Source organism: Petaurus breviceps, unplaced genomic scaffold, assembly GCF_028583685.1.
Source record: "Petaurus breviceps papuanus isolate PSGF00001 unplaced genomic scaffold, PetGlider_PUasm1.0 180, whole genome shotgun sequence".
Lineage (NCBI taxonomy): Eukaryota > Metazoa > Chordata > Mammalia > Diprotodontia > Petauridae > Petaurus > Petaurus breviceps.
The window spans coordinates 2,334,861-2,350,008 of NW_027185782.1; the positions used below are offsets into that span (position 1 = coordinate 2,334,861).

The 15,148-nt window shown below is 44.9% G+C and overlaps 1 protein-coding gene across 2 annotated transcripts in view; it reads right to left on the reverse strand.

Annotated features, from left to right (window-relative positions):
* SHD (Src homology 2 domain containing transforming protein D) overlaps window positions 1–3,198 on the reverse strand; it is a 13,696-nt gene extending 10,498 nt beyond the window's left edge. For both annotated transcript variants that reach the window (XM_069086813.1, XM_069086812.1), the window contains exons 1-2: window positions 1,824–3,198; window positions 560–686 (exon numbers count right to left, since the gene is read on the reverse strand). In XM_069086813.1, coding sequence (XP_068942914.1) covers window positions 560–686; window positions 1,824–2,132 — 436 coding nt within the window. In that variant the 5' untranslated portion in view covers window positions 2,133–3,198. The remainder of the gene's footprint in view (window positions 1–559; window positions 687–1,823) is intronic.
* Window positions 3,199–15,148: the final 11,950 nt, after the last annotated feature.

The following is a 15,148-nucleotide window of genomic DNA, read 5'->3' on the forward strand; positions in this document are numbered from 1 at the left end:
GGGGGGGGGGGGGAGGACACGGGATGGTGCATAAAGAGGGTACCGTAATGTAGCGTGTAGTGCAGGGGATCACCTTCACTACAGTAGCAATCTCAATAGGGCTTATTTTGGGGGGAGGGCTTATTATCAGGGAAACACGGTAGATGGGAGCATGAAGGGAGAAGCTGTAGAGCAGGGGTGTGGAACCTTTGACCTCAAGGCCACATGTGGCCTTCTAGATCCTCGGGTGTGGCTTTTTGACTGAGTCCAAATCCTTTTATTAAGGGGATTTGTTCTATGAAGTTTGGGTTCAGTCAAAGGGGGTTGCACTTGAGGACCTAGAGGGCCACATGTGGCTTTGAGATCTAAGGTTCCCCACCCCTGTTGTAGAGAGAGAATAGAAGGCCAAATGCATGAGTCAGTGGTGAGTGCTTCCCTTCCTGGTCCTGGGGGGGGGGTGGAGATTAGGAATGTTAGTAGGGACCTAGCTTCAAGGACAAATGGATTACTTGGGGGAGGGCTCCTCAAAGGTCAGGCAGAAGCAGGCATTACCCACCCACTCCAATGCAAGGACACTCACCTGTTACCACACGCTGGGCATCATAGGGCTCCATGTAGCTGTTGTCAGCGGGCAGCTGCTCTGGGGCACCTGACTGGGCTTCAGGCTGGGCATCAAAGGGATCTGAATACTCATTGTCATCTGCTGTCTAGGTGAGGAGAAGGGATTCAGGGTGGTTCTCTGACACCTCTCCTAATTATCCCCCCTCCCCACTCTCAGCCCTCCTGCCTTGATGATCTATCTCTAAGGTCTCTTTCATCATTTATGTTGTGTGGTCCATGGGTCTTTCTAGCATTATGGTCTGTGTTTTATGGTCTCTTTCAATTTGGACATTCTTTGTTTTAAAGTCCTTTCATTCCATTTTATTGACCTTCCATTTCTGACATTCTGTGTTTTATGATCCCTCCCCACTCTGACATTCTCTGCTCTAAGGTCCCTTCCGACTCAAATATTCTGTATTCGAAAGCCCAAATTTGGACATTCTGTGCTCTATTGCCATTCCAGTCCTGACATTCTCTTTCAAAGCTCATTTGTCCCCTTCTCTCAGACTGACTCTTCTGTCCTTTCCCTTCTACCAGCAGTCACGGTCTCTCTCTCATTCTCTCCATCCAGCCCTGGCCATCTTCCCTATTTAATCACCATCTATCACACCTAATATCCAGTTTGTCCCCTCTGAGCCCCTTCAGCCCCACTCAGGCTCCCATGACCCTGACACCCTTCCTGGCCCTGACAGATCCCATTCTGGTCCTCCTGGGACTTCTTCCTTTTCATCCACTACCAGGCAGCCTTCCCCGTTCCTGGAGGCACCACCAGGCAGCTCTTTGGCTTCCTTTTCTTTTTCATTTCAAGCAGAATTTCATATATAGTGTATGTATGTGTGCATATATGTATGTATGTACACACACACAATAAAAGCAGGAGTTAGAGTTAAAAGAACCAGGTTAAAATTCCAGCTCATGTCCTTACTAGTTATAAGATAATGGACAAACCTTAGCCTGTTCACCTGTAAAATGGGTTTGATACCATTTATGCTATCTAACCCAGAGGGTTGTTTCTTGGAAAAGGCTTTTGCTAGAGGAATGTAAGTTATTGTTATCCATATTTTCTGGTCTGCTCTTCAACCCAACACCTTTGACCTTGGGCAGAATACAAAGGAAGAGACTTTCCTGAGGTCAAAAAGCATACTGGTCTAGGTTGTGGCCATTCTACCTGGGGTAGGGCTGAGCACCTAAGGGTTCAATTCCTCCTCCCCACCCCCCACTCCCCTCAAACCCTGGGTACTTACCTTGTGCTCCCCAGGAGCTCCCAGCAACATCTTACTGCGGTTCAGGTCCCCTGACTCCACCTTGATGAGCCTGTGTTTTGGGGACCCATACTGGTGGTCCCCAGGACAGGAAGGCTTGCTGGGGCAACTGGAGCAGGTTGATTCTGGCTCCTCCTGCCCATCTCCATCCTCATAAGGATCTTCAAAGTCCAGACTCTTCTGAACCCGATAGGCCCGGAAGATGTCACTCTCTGTATAATCAGGTTTGGGAGGTTGTGGGGGGGGTCTTCGACCACCAAAGCTCAGGTAGTCCCTCAGCCACTTGGCCATATGTCCTATCCCTAATTACTCCCCAGAAGGGAGCCTGGTCTTTGAGAATCAGGCAGGTAAAGGAGACCAGGACGGATTACTTAGGAATGTTGTTAGGTTCAACTCTAGCCCCCTGTCTCTGGGGGGGTCTCATCAGCACTCTCCTGGAACCAGGTGGGGAAAATGAATAGAATCGGAAGTCTGAGAGGGGGAGGCAGGTTCAGGCCTTAGAGAGGCAAAGACAGGAACTATTGATCCCATCCTAGCCCAGCTAGTGGGGGGTCCAGGGACAAAGCTTCCAGGCTTCCGAGGAGGTGGAAGGTCAGGTGACCACTTTCGCCTGGTCAGCGCCAGACTCAGAGTGCAGAACCCCAACCCAGCAGGTACCCCAGCAGGCTCTGAAATCGTGATTAATCTTCCCCCTGATGTCTCTGGGGTAACAGTCAAGGAATTTCTTAGGTCACAGCCTTCAGGTGTGAGTGTGTGGACCCCAGATCATCTGCCTTGGCGTTCAATGCTCAGATCTTCTCTGGGACCCCAGATCTCGAGGGACTGGGACGGCGTCTAGGGAGGGAAGCTAGTGTCCTCTTCCCCAAACCCTGCACAGGTCGTGGCCAGCTTCTCAGGGTGTCGGAACCTCTAGACAGTGGAAGGGACGGTGGGTTTCGGCAGTGGCCGCGGCAGCAGGAGCGCAAACTTGGGCTTCGGGGAGCTCGTCCCAGGAGCTCCGTGATCCCGCCGGCTCCGCTCCTCTGCTCTGCTCGATTATAGCACCCAGGCAGTGCTGCAGGAGGCGGGAGCTCCCCAGCCTCCAGACCAGTCCCGAATGCCGCTGCCACAGCAGGAATGAGTGTCCTGTTGGGCACTGGAGGCAGGCAGGCACCGGGGGCGGGAGGCGACCCCGCTTCTGGTCCTGCAGTGGGGGTGGGGGTGGGGGGCGGCGGCGAAGAGACCAGCCAAGCTTTTAACTCAGATGTAGAGGCGAGGGCGGGGGGCCAGAGCAACGCGTCAAAGCTCCCGCCCTCCTACTCCCCACTCTCCCTCCTCTCTCCTCCTCCTGCTCCCTACGGGACTCCTTCGGTCTCTGTCCTCCTCTTCCTCCTCCTTTTCCTTCTTGTCCTCCCCTCCCTCTCTCTTCCATTCCCCCCTTCGCTCTCCTCCTCCCCTTTCCCCCTCTCCATCCTCATCTTCCTACTCTAATCCTCCTTACTCCTCCCCCTTCTGTCGGTCTGACTCTATTCTCCAGCTCCTATCCCCCTATTTCTTCCCCTTACTCCTCTCTAGCCCCCATCCCCCTTACTCCATCCCCTCCCCTGTCCCTAGAGCCCTTTACTCTGCCTCCTCCCCTCTTCTTTATCGTTTCCCTTCCTTTCTCGCCCCCCTCCTCTTCCCCTCCCTTGTCCTCTGGTCTCCCAGGCTCCAGTTCTGAGGTGACCTAGACCTTCAGCTGCCCCGGAGCCATAAGGAGTGCCCAAAGCCCCTCCCTCGGAGGGAGAGGAGGAAGATGAGGAGGGGGAGAAAGGGAGGGGAAGCTGGTCAGTGACGGGCCAGGCGCCCTGGGCAGATGTTGAGGCTGCAGAAAATAAAGAGGAGACACTGGACTGGATTGCCGGGAGGATTTGGGGTTGACAAAGGTGACAGCTGTGGGGGGTGGGGCGGAGAGGTCATTGGCTGTTATTCTCTCCTCTTACATCCCAGGAGATCGTTTTGCAGCTTGCCTATCCCCTCCTCCCCCTCCTGGGGGATGTTATTGTCAAGGGGGAGGTTTAAGAGCAGCTGCCGAGGGAAGCCTGGGGCAGAAGATGCTATCACTTCTCATACACGTGGCCCAGCCTGGCCCATCTGCTGCTCTTTGGGGGCCCTGAGTCCCCCGCCCCCCAGTCGAAGGTGCAGAGAGCTGGAGACCTACTGGAGACCCCATGTGACCAGTCTGGCTCTGCTGAGACCATAAAGGAGCTAAGAGTATAGAAAGAAAGATTTAAGGTATCAGAGGTGTCTAAAGTCAGCTCTTTCTCTCTTCCTTGCCCCCCCCCCCGAATTAGCCCAAGCCTCTTTGATAAACCAAATTGGTGGTTGGGAGGCTGTGCCGATGCCAGCAGGTTATCAGCCAATAAATTGTCTAGAGAAGCCTAAATCCCTGGCCCCCCTGCCCCCCACTAGTATTGAAGGTCCTGAACTCCTCTTCCACCTCGCTGCCCTCCCCCACCCCCCCAGCCAGTGTGGTAGTCTCACCTTAAGTTTCATTTTTCTACTTAGTGTTTTATTTCCAAGGAATCAACTTCCCCCAGCCTCGGTTTCTTTCTTAAAGATGTCCTGTGCCAGCCCCAACTAGAGAGCATTTCATTTTGAAATGATGAGAAAGACCCCAACCAGGGTCCCAGTCCCCCTATACTTCTCCACCCATCAGTAACTGACCTTAGAGAGAGAAACAAAAACAACCCAGCTTTGCAGGTACTTTTCCAATAGCTTCTAACAGGCATAATAGCTTCCCTTCCTTTAGGTCACCTTGTTAAAGTCCCACTCCCACTTTCATTCCTAGCCAGTTTCACAGATCTGTCAAGCACACACCTCAAACCCCTGGAGTGATCCTGAATGGGAGCCTAGCACAGGCCCTCAGGACTGAAGAGGCTGCAATCCAGAGTCCTGAGCAGCCTCTCTCAGGGTGAGGGACGGTTGTTACCTGACCCCTGCTCCTGTGTAAGACATAAACTCTTCATTAGTCTGAAACAGTAAGTTTCTTGAGTAAGTCATTCCCTGGGCCCTTCAGTTCTAAGCCCATATCCTTTGTTTGTCATGCTTATCCAGTTTCACTGATGTCCACTCCCTTCCAGACTGAGCTAAACCCTGAACTCCCCCACCTATCCTATTTATCATCTGCCTTACTGGGGACTTCTCTCACCTTGATTCTGCTCCCCACCTGGAAGAAGGGTTCTGTCACTTGATGCCCCTGGGGAATGACAGTCCCAGGGTAACAGTCACCTGGTCTGGAACAGGATCTCAGACTCCCCAATTTCCAGCTCCCAATCTTTGGTCTATCTCTCTACCCTCCTCCAACCCTGTCAGCCTCCTCTTCAGTTTGAAGGAATCTTTGTCACATGCTATAAGATTTGAATTTCAATTTCCTTATTCCAGAAAAAACTGGAGCCCAGAGAGGGAAATGTGACTTATTCACAAATTAGTGCAATGAATTAATGCAGAGCTGGACAACCAAATTCAGTGCTCAATTCCTTCTACCCCAGGGACTAGGAACACTTTGGGCTTAGAGGTTTATTCCTCTCCCACAGTTCTTCTCCCTTAAAGATCCCAAGATCACAGATTAAGAGATGAAACAGACCTTTGGGTCATTTTGTCCAACCCCCCTTTTTATAGATGGGGTGACTGAAGCTCAGACAGGGGAAGGAACCTGGCCAAGGTCTCACAGCAAATTTGGCTGAACCAGAACTCAAAAGTAGATGTTCTGACCTGCAATCTGGACATTTCTATAGGGATAAAAAAGAAATCCAACAAATTTTTGTTTAAAAAAATAGCTAGCATTTATATAGCATTTTGCTTGCAAAGCACTTTATATGTTATAAGACATATATATGCATATATATGTATATGTGTGATTGTGTATGTGTATGCATACATGTGTGTATTCCTCACTAAAGAATTAATCAAATTCAATCACCTCAATTGCTCAGGGAGCCTGAGTTTGAGAAGGAAGGGCAGTGTAATTTGAGGAAAAGGCAGGATATAGCCCTATTTTCTACCTGGAGCTGCCAGGAGGCTGCTCGGTGACACTGGGCATGTTTGTTGATGAATCTGATGAAACTGTCACCCCTCAGGGGTCTGCGGTATAAATATTAGATGAGGGATGGCTAATTGCATTTTTATGTGCAATGAATGGCAACCGGAGGTCTCATGATCTTCAAACAAGCCTGCCTTCTGGGCTGTGACTTCTAGTTTTAGGGAGATGCAGTAGGGAACCTGGGCCTCTTTCAAAGAATCCCCAAACCTCAGAGCTAGAAGGGACCTCACAGGCACCTCAGTGCCATCCTTAGCTGATCAAGAATCTCCTTTATAGTATTCCCAGCAAGGAGTAGTGCAGTCTCTACTTGGAAACCTCCAGTGAAGGGAAACTGTCTACTTCCCAAGGCAAGTCATTCCACTTTTGGACAGTCCTTGTTAGAAAGTTTTTCTTAGATTGAGGCAAAAATCTGCCTCCCGACAACTTCCAGCCATTCCCTTTCTCCATGAAAAAGCAGGAGGTTCAATGGATGAGAGGGCTCCTTGGCTAGAAGGGCAGGAAGAGAAGTCAGGTATGGGTTCAGAACCATCCTCATTGCTGCTCATGAGGGAACAGCTGCCCTTGAACAAGCTGATTTGTTAAGGGCCAGATACAGTGGCTGACTGGTCCAGATGCAGTTCTGCCTTGCTGTGTTACATTCCAGAGCCCCAGGTATCTTCCTCTTCTCATTTCCCCCCTCCCCACCCTCTCACCCCTAACGCTAGACCTAGGGCTGGACAAGAGCTGGATTTACTAGAGATTTTCAACTCCCCTAGGACTTAGCTTGGCCCTATGATCTTGTCTAGACCCAAGACATCCAACTCTAAGTGGCCTGAGAGGAATGATCTTTTTCCCACCAGAACACCCTTTTCATAATTGATTTAAAATTTATCCTCCTGGGCACTCTGGTCAGAGCTCATTCTACCATTCTACACTTTCAGGCTCACTTCCAGTGCATCAGGAAGTAGACAATACAGTCTAATTTTTTGGAGTTGTAACTAGGGTAGGGCAGTGGGGACCTGTCCAGGTGCTGGTTTCTACAGGAGGCTCTCCATCTTCCATGCTGCCATCTAGAGACTTCAGTCTCCATACCTGAAGTCTCATTGCCTTTTGTCAGGCACTGCTGCCACAGGATTTTGGGGAAAGGAAGCTAGGAGAGGTGATAGAACATCAGTGTCAAAGGGAAGAGGAAGAAGGGAAAGAGGGGCCAGGATACCCTTCTCTCCCATTGATTACAACCACTCCATCCATGCTTGGACTCCCTCTCCTAGGGCTGATTGTCTCCCTTTTCACTTGAAAGTCCTTTTCCCTGCTACTTCTCCTCACACAGTAATCCCTTTCCATTGTGCCCACTGGTTACCTCCTCTGCTGTTCACAAATCTCCCTGAATTTCTAGATTTCTCCCTCTCCTGTTCCTCCCATCTTCTGCTCATTGAAACCTAGTATTCTCTTGACAACCTCTCCAAGGCAGTAAAACAGGGAGAAAACGAGCATTTATTAAGTGCCTACTATGTGACAGGCACTGTGCTAAGCACTTTACAAATATTATAAATATCATCTCACTTGATCCCTCTAAGAACCCTGGGAGAGATGTGTTATTACTATACTCGTTTTGTTTATTTATTTATTTACATTTCTATATTAGTCATGTTGTGAAGGAACAGAAAAGTGGTGCAATGGGTAGAGTCTGGAGTCTGAAAGACCTGCGTTCAAGTCTGGCCTCAGATACTTACTACTTGTGTGGCCCTGGGCAAGTCACTTAATCTTGTTTGCCTCAGTTTCCTCATCTGTAAAATGAGTTGGAGAAGGAAATGACATACCTCTCCAGTATCTTTGCCAAGAAAACCCCAAATGAGGTCACAAAGAGTGGGACATGACTAATTTACTAAACAATAACAAAAACATGTTGTGAAAGAAAATAGACAAAAAAAAAGAGTGAAAAATAGTATCCTTAGACCTGCATTCAGACTCCATCAGAACTTTTTCTAGGGGTAGGGAGCATTTTTTATTATGAGTCCTTTGGAATCGTCAGATCTTTAAATCTTACAATAAACTGTGAAAAAAAAAAACTAAAAAAAAACTGTAAAAAAAAATCTGAGGTAGACAGAAGTTAGGTGATTTGCCCAGGGTCAGGGTCACAAAGCTAGCAAGTGCCCAAGATCATATTTGAATCCAGATCTTCCTGACCCTAGGCCTGCTTCTCTATCCATTTCTTGCCACCTAGCTGCCTCTAACAAGGAATATCAGACAGTCAACAAGCATTTATGTGCTTATCGTGGGCCAGGAGCTATGTTTAAGTGTTAGAGATACAAAGAAAGTGCAAAAAACAAGGAGGTCTTCTTGGTCCCCAGCTCGTACACCTTCCCATTATATCTAAAGAAGGACCCTGCACAAAGTACCAGATAACGGGCAAGCTCTAAGCACTGTACAGTTAGAGAAAGGGGGGGGGTGGAGATATAATGGGAAGGTGTACGAGCTGGGGGGGGGGGGGGGGGGGGGGGCTGGAGCAGTTAGGGAAGAGGAGGTTGGGAGATTTGGATGGAAGTAGGCGATGGGGCCTGGGGCCATAGGAGGAAGCTAACCAAGGCATCTGGACATATCAGATGGAAAGTGACTGGAAATTGCCAAGTCCTCTTTCTGGCTGAGCCCTGGGAGTCATAGCTGCCTAAAATCTCTCCCAGATGCCAAGTCTTCTCCACCTTTCCCTCACTACGGCCAGGCCCAGGCCAAAGGAAGGGCCCTGACTAGATGGGAGCTAGAATGTTCCTTCTCCATCCCACCCCATCCCCTCTTCTGTGGGTGTGCTGATTACAGCTTCACAAAGCCATCCTTACCCAATGGCTCTGGAGACCAGAACCTGCCTCCTTGTTGCTGCTAGGCTTGAGAATAATTACAGACAAGTGCCTAAAAATAGGGGACCATCGTCATCCATCCTTTAAACACTGACAAAACACACATATCCACAAGCACCTTGTAAACAAACCTTAGAACAAAGGAGAGGAGAGGAGGCAGTGCTGCCATCATTGTAAGGTGGATGTGAGAAAAGAGAGGAAGGGGATTGGGGGGTGGAGGGTAGTGTGGGGAAGGGAGGACGAGGACAGTTACAGCCCCATAGCTGAAAGGTATACAGAACATCAGGACACAGAACATCAAATGAATATGAAAGGGACCTTTGCAGAATCTAAGAGTTGGAAGGAAGCTTAGAAAAGAAAGATAGTTTTATCTTCCTATGAATGGTTCAAGGTTTGCAAAAGGCTATCTTCATAGCAACCCTGGGAGACAGGCAGAGCAACTGCTATTCCTTCTATTTTATATGTGCGAAAATTAAGACTCAAACAGGGAAGCGAATGGCCTAAGTTCATAGAAATGAACACAGAATGTCACTTAGGACATAAACTGTTAGAATTGAGAAGGTCCTTAAAAAATAGAATAACAAAGCTGGAAGGGCGTTTTAGGACACAGAAGTCAGAGCTGGGAAGGCCCTTAGAACACAGAATGTCAGAGATAGGAGGGCCCTTAAACAGGTAAAGCCAGACATAGATGGAATTTTAGAGGCTGAGTCCAACTCATCTGTGATCATACCCACCACCCTCAATTAGTACGCTCCTCAAGAGCAGTTATCTATGCATCTCCAGTGTATTATACGGCTAAGAAATGTTTACATTTACAAATGGGAAAATGAAGCCCATAGAAGTGACTCATTGATAGTCATAAAGCAAGTTTATGATAGAAATGGGACCAGAATCCACATCTTCCGACTCCTCAGAAGGCAGAAGCACAGAAAGAAAGGAATGGGCACTAACTCAATCTCCTGGACTTAGCCATGGTCTTTTGCCTCAGGGAGTTGGACTCCGGTCCTACCCCTAGAATGAGGGTGGAGGCTGGGGCATCTAACCGGAGGACTGGAATGTACTCTTTATAAACTAAAGAATGTGCAAAGGGATTGGGAGGGTAAGGAAATCAGTATTTCTAAAAGCTGACAAATCTCTTCAGGATCCAATTGTCCAGACTTTTATCATTGTTAATAATATTAGCTCAATTCAACACAGTAAACATTTTAAAAACACTTAGGTACTAAAGCATCATGGCATAGTATGAAGAGCATGGTACTCAAAACCCAGCCATGGCATTTACTAGCTTTGTGACCCTGGACAAATAACTTCTCTATGCCTCAGATACCTCACTTGTAAGCTGGGGACAATAATGCCTGAAAAATCCTTGCAAACCTTAAGATACTATTACAGATAGTCCTTGATTTATCGGATATCGCTATGAAAAGCAATAATGCAAATTTGCCCTGGGGAAGGGAGGGAGGCAGGAAGGGAGCCCCATGCAATAGAAGGAGGGGGCTGGCACATGTTCAAAGACACATGGGGAAGATGGCGGAGTACATCTACCATAGATGGTGGAATAAAGGCAGGGACTAGCCTGAGCTCTGTTCCTAAACCCCTCCAGTCAAATGATGACTAAAAAAATTCTAGAGCAGCAGAACCAACAAAAAGCCGGTGTAAAACAACTTTCTAGCCCAAGACATCTTAGAAGATGGGCAGGAAAGGTCTGTTGCACCTGGGTATGAGAGGAGTGCAGTCCAGCGCAGGCCATGTCAGCACAGTCCTGGCCCCAGCAAACCAAGAGCAGGTCTTAGGAACTACTGAATTAGCAGCAGAAGCAGTTGCTTCTGGAGCTCAGCCCACAGATGTAAAGGGGTCGGACAACTGGTCACAAGGAGATTGCAGGGTTCTCTTTGCTAGCACTGAGGCAGGACTCTGTTGCTTTACCCATACTTGGTTCCAGGTCACAGTCTTGAGTGGCAGTCCCAGGGCAAGGAGGAGCACTAGCGGAGCAGAGCTCACAGTGGAAGTGGAGCAGGAACAGTTCTCAACAGTTCCAGGGCAGAAAAGAATGATTGTAGTCATTCACAGACTGGAGCAGAGCACAGGCCAGGACAGCAGTAAATCCACCTCCCCTTCTATCATACCACCTTGCAAGAACTGAAAACTTACAGGTCCCTAGAAGTATCTCTAAAAACAGTTAAACAAAACCCCTGAAGCTGGGAACAGTGTGCCCTCCACCCTGGAAGCAGAGCCCCATTTTAACAAAGGGTGAAATGTCAAGTAATAGGCTGTGAAAATGAGCAAACAACAGAAAAAAAATTCTGACCATAGAAAGTTAATATAGTGACAAGGAAGATCAAAACACACACTCAGAAAAAGACAATAAAGTCAAAGCTCCTACATCTAAAACATCCAAGAAAAATATGATTTAGTCTTAGGCCATTGAAGGGCTCAAAAAGGATTTTGAAAATCAAGTAAGAGATGTGGATGAAAAATTGAGAAAAGAAATGAGAGCAATGAAAGAAAATCATGAAAAAAGAGTCAACAGCTTTGTAAAGGAGATACCAAAAAACAAAAATACTGAAGAAAATAACACCTTAAAAAAAAGTCAAGGCCAAATGGTAAAAGAGGTACAAAAAGCCAATGAGGAGAAGAATGCCTTAATGGAAAAATGGAAAATGGACAAAGATTCACTGATGAAAAAACTCCTTAAAAAGTAGAACTGACTAAATGGTAAAGGAGGTACAAAAGCTCACTGAAGAAAATAATTCCTTAAAAATTAGAATGGAGCAAATGGAAGCTGACTTCATGAGCAATAATAAAACAAAAAGCAAAAGAATGAAAAAAAGCAATGTGAAATAGCTCACTGGAAAAACAGCTGACCTGGAAAATAGATCCAGGAGAGATAATTTAAAAATTATTAGACTACTTGAAAGCCATGATCAAAAAAAGAGCCTAGACATCATCTTTCAAGAAATTATCAAGGAATCCTAAAGAGATGATAAAAACAAAAAAGACCCACATGTACAAAAATATTCATAGCAGCTCTTCTTGTGGTAGTGAAGAACTGGAAATTGAGGAGATGTCCGTCAACTGGGGAATGGCTGAACAAGTTTTGGTATATGAATGTAATGGAATACTATTGTGCTATAAGAAATGATGAGCAGGTGGACTTCAGAAAAACCTGGAAAGACTTATATGAAGATTTCTCAGCAAGGCAAGGATTTAAGACAACTCCAAAAGACTAATAATGGAAAATGCTATCACATCTAGGGAAAGAACTTTGGAGTCTGAATGCAGATGGAAGCATACTATTTGCTCTCCTTTTCTTTTGTTGTTTTGTTTTGTTTCTTCTTATGGTTCTTCCCATTAGTTCTAATTCTTCTTTACATCATGACTAATGTCAAAATATGTTTAATATGAATGTATAAGTAGAGTCCATATCATATTGCACACCATCTTGGGGAAGGGGAAGAGAGGGTGAGGGAAAAAGCTCAAAACTCCAAATATTATGGAAGTGAATGTTAAAAACTAAAAACAAACAAACAAATAAATTAAAAAAAAAGAAATTATCAAGGAAAACTGCCCTGATATTTTAGAACCATGGGGATAAAATAGAAATGGAAAGAATCCACTGATTACCTCCTGAAAGAGATCACCAAATGAAAACTCTCAGGAATATTATAGTTAAACTCCAGAGCTCTCAGGTCAAGGAGAAAATATTGCAAGCATCCAGAAAGAAACAATTCAAATATTGTGGAACCACAGTCAGGAAAACACAAGATTTAGCAGCTTCCACATTAAAGGATCAGAGAACTTAGAATATGATATTCCAGAGAGCAAGGGAGCTAGTCACAACCAAGAATCAGCTACCCAGCAAAACTGAGTGTAACCCTTCAGGAGGGAAAATTGATACTCAGTGAAATAAAGGACTTTTAAATATTCTTCACGAAAAGACTGGAGCTGAATAGAAAATCTGACTTTCAAATATAAGACTGAAGAGAAGCATAAAAAGGGGAACAGGAAAGGGAAATCATAAGGGATTTAATAAGTTTAAATTGTTTCTATTTCTACATGAGAAGATGATACTTATAACTTATAAAAACTTTTACATTATTAGATCAGTTAGAAGGAAAGACAGAGGGCACAGGTGTGAGTTGAATATGAAGGGATGATATCTAAAAAAAGGGGGTGAGAGAGTTATATCCTAGGAAAAAGGGAAAGGGAGAGGTAGAATGGGGGCAAATTATCTCACATAAAAGAGGTGAGAAAAAGCTTTTATAGTGGAGGGGAATGGGGGGAGCTGAGGAAAAGTGAGTGAACCTTATTCTCATCAGAACTGACTCAAAGAGGGAATAACATACACACTCAGTTGGATATAGAATCTATCTTACCCTACAGGAAAGTAGGAGGGGAAGGAGATAAGAGAAGATGGAGTGATAGAAGGGAGAGCAGATTGGGGGAAGGGGCAGTCAGAAGCAAAACAGTTTTGAGGAAGGACAGGGTGAGAGAAAGAATAGAATAAATGGGGGAGGGGGGAACAGAATAGAGGGAAATAGCAATAGTAACTGTAAAAAAAAAAAATTTAAGTAAATTTCTCTGATAAAGTCCTCATTTCTCAAACATATAGAGAACTGGTACAAATTTAGAAAAATGGGAGCCATTCCCCAATTGATAAATGATCAAAAGATATGACCAGTTTTCAGATGAAGTAATCAAAGCTATCTATAGCCATATGAAAAAAATGTTCTACATCACTATTGACTGGAGAAATGCAAATTAAAACAATTCTGAGGTATTAGATTGGCTAATAGGACAGGAAAGGAAAATTACCAATGTTGGAGGGGATATGGGAAAAATGAGACATTAATCCACTGTTAGTGGAGTTGTGAACTGATTCACCCATTCTGTAGAACAATTTTGAAATATGCCCAAAGAGGTATAAAACCATACATACCCTTTGACCTAGCAATACCAACTACTAGGTCTGTATCCCAAAAGAGATTAAAAAAAAAAAAAAAGAAAAGAAAAGGACTTATATGTGCAAAAATAATTATAGCAGCTCTTTTCTGGTGGCAAAGAATTGGAAATTGAGGGGATGCCCATCAACTGGGAATGGCTAAATAAATTTTGCTATGTGATTATGATGGAACACTATTGCGCTGTAAGAAATGATGAGCAGGATGCTCTGAGAAAAACCTGGAAAGACTTGCATGAGCTGATACAAAGTGAAATGTACTGTGTACAAAGTAACAGAGATATTGTAAGATGATCAGCTGTGAATGGCTTAGCTATTTCAGCAATACAATGGGCCAAGACAACTCTGAAGCACTTATGATGAAAAATTATATCCATTCTCAGAAAAAGAACTGATGATGTTTGAATACAGATTGAAACATACTTTTTGACTTTATTTTTCTTGAGTTACTTGGTTTTTTTTTGGTTCTGTTTCCTTTTACATGATTAATATAGAAATGTTTTACATGAATATATATGGGAAGGAGAGAATTTAGAACTCAAAATTTTAAAAATGAATATTAAAAATTGTTTTTACATGCAACTGAGGAAAAACAAAAAATAAAGACTTATGAGGTCAGAATAGGGAGAGGAGAGAAACATGGTACAAAGGTCTCCTTTCTCAGAGCAGGAGTTCTCAAGCAGAGCCCCTTATTCCTAGGCTGCAGGGTGGCCTTCTCTCTCTCCATCTTGGTTATTCTGCTGTCATTTAAGAGAGGTTTTTGTGGGTTTTTTGGTAGTGGTGGTTGGGTGAGAGTGGGGTGGGAAGCAGTTGACCACCAAGCTAAGGGGCAAGAGCTGAGAAAAAGAGCACAGTACACAGGGTTTTTGGGGTTTTTTTTGGAATGTACATTTCTTTCTCTTTTTAAAATTTAAATTAATTTTTTGTTATATTCAAAGTTCTGAACTATCTCCCTCCCTCCCCAATCCACACTAAGGAACACCACCCTTGACAGATACACATATATGTATACATGTATAGGATGATTTTTACATGTGTATGACAAATACATACATGTATATATATGTATATGCAAAACCATACTATGCATACAGTTCTTTTTCTGGAGGTGGATAGCATCTTCTTTCATAGGTCCTTTGTAGTTGATTTGAGTATTTATAATACTCAGAATAATTTAGTCGTTCACAGTTATTTTTCAAGCAGTACTGCTGTCACTGTATACGATGTTCTCTTGGTTCTACTCATTTTAATCTTCACTATTTCATGCAAGTCTTTATATGTTTTTCTAAAAAAACTTGCTCATTATTTCTTACAGCACAGTAGTGTTCCACCATACAACCATTTACCACAACTTGTTCAGCCATTTCCCAGTAGATGGGCATCACCTCAATTTCCAGTTCTTTGCCACCTCAAGGAGAGCTGCTATATATTAGAACACATAAGGTTCTTTTTCTTT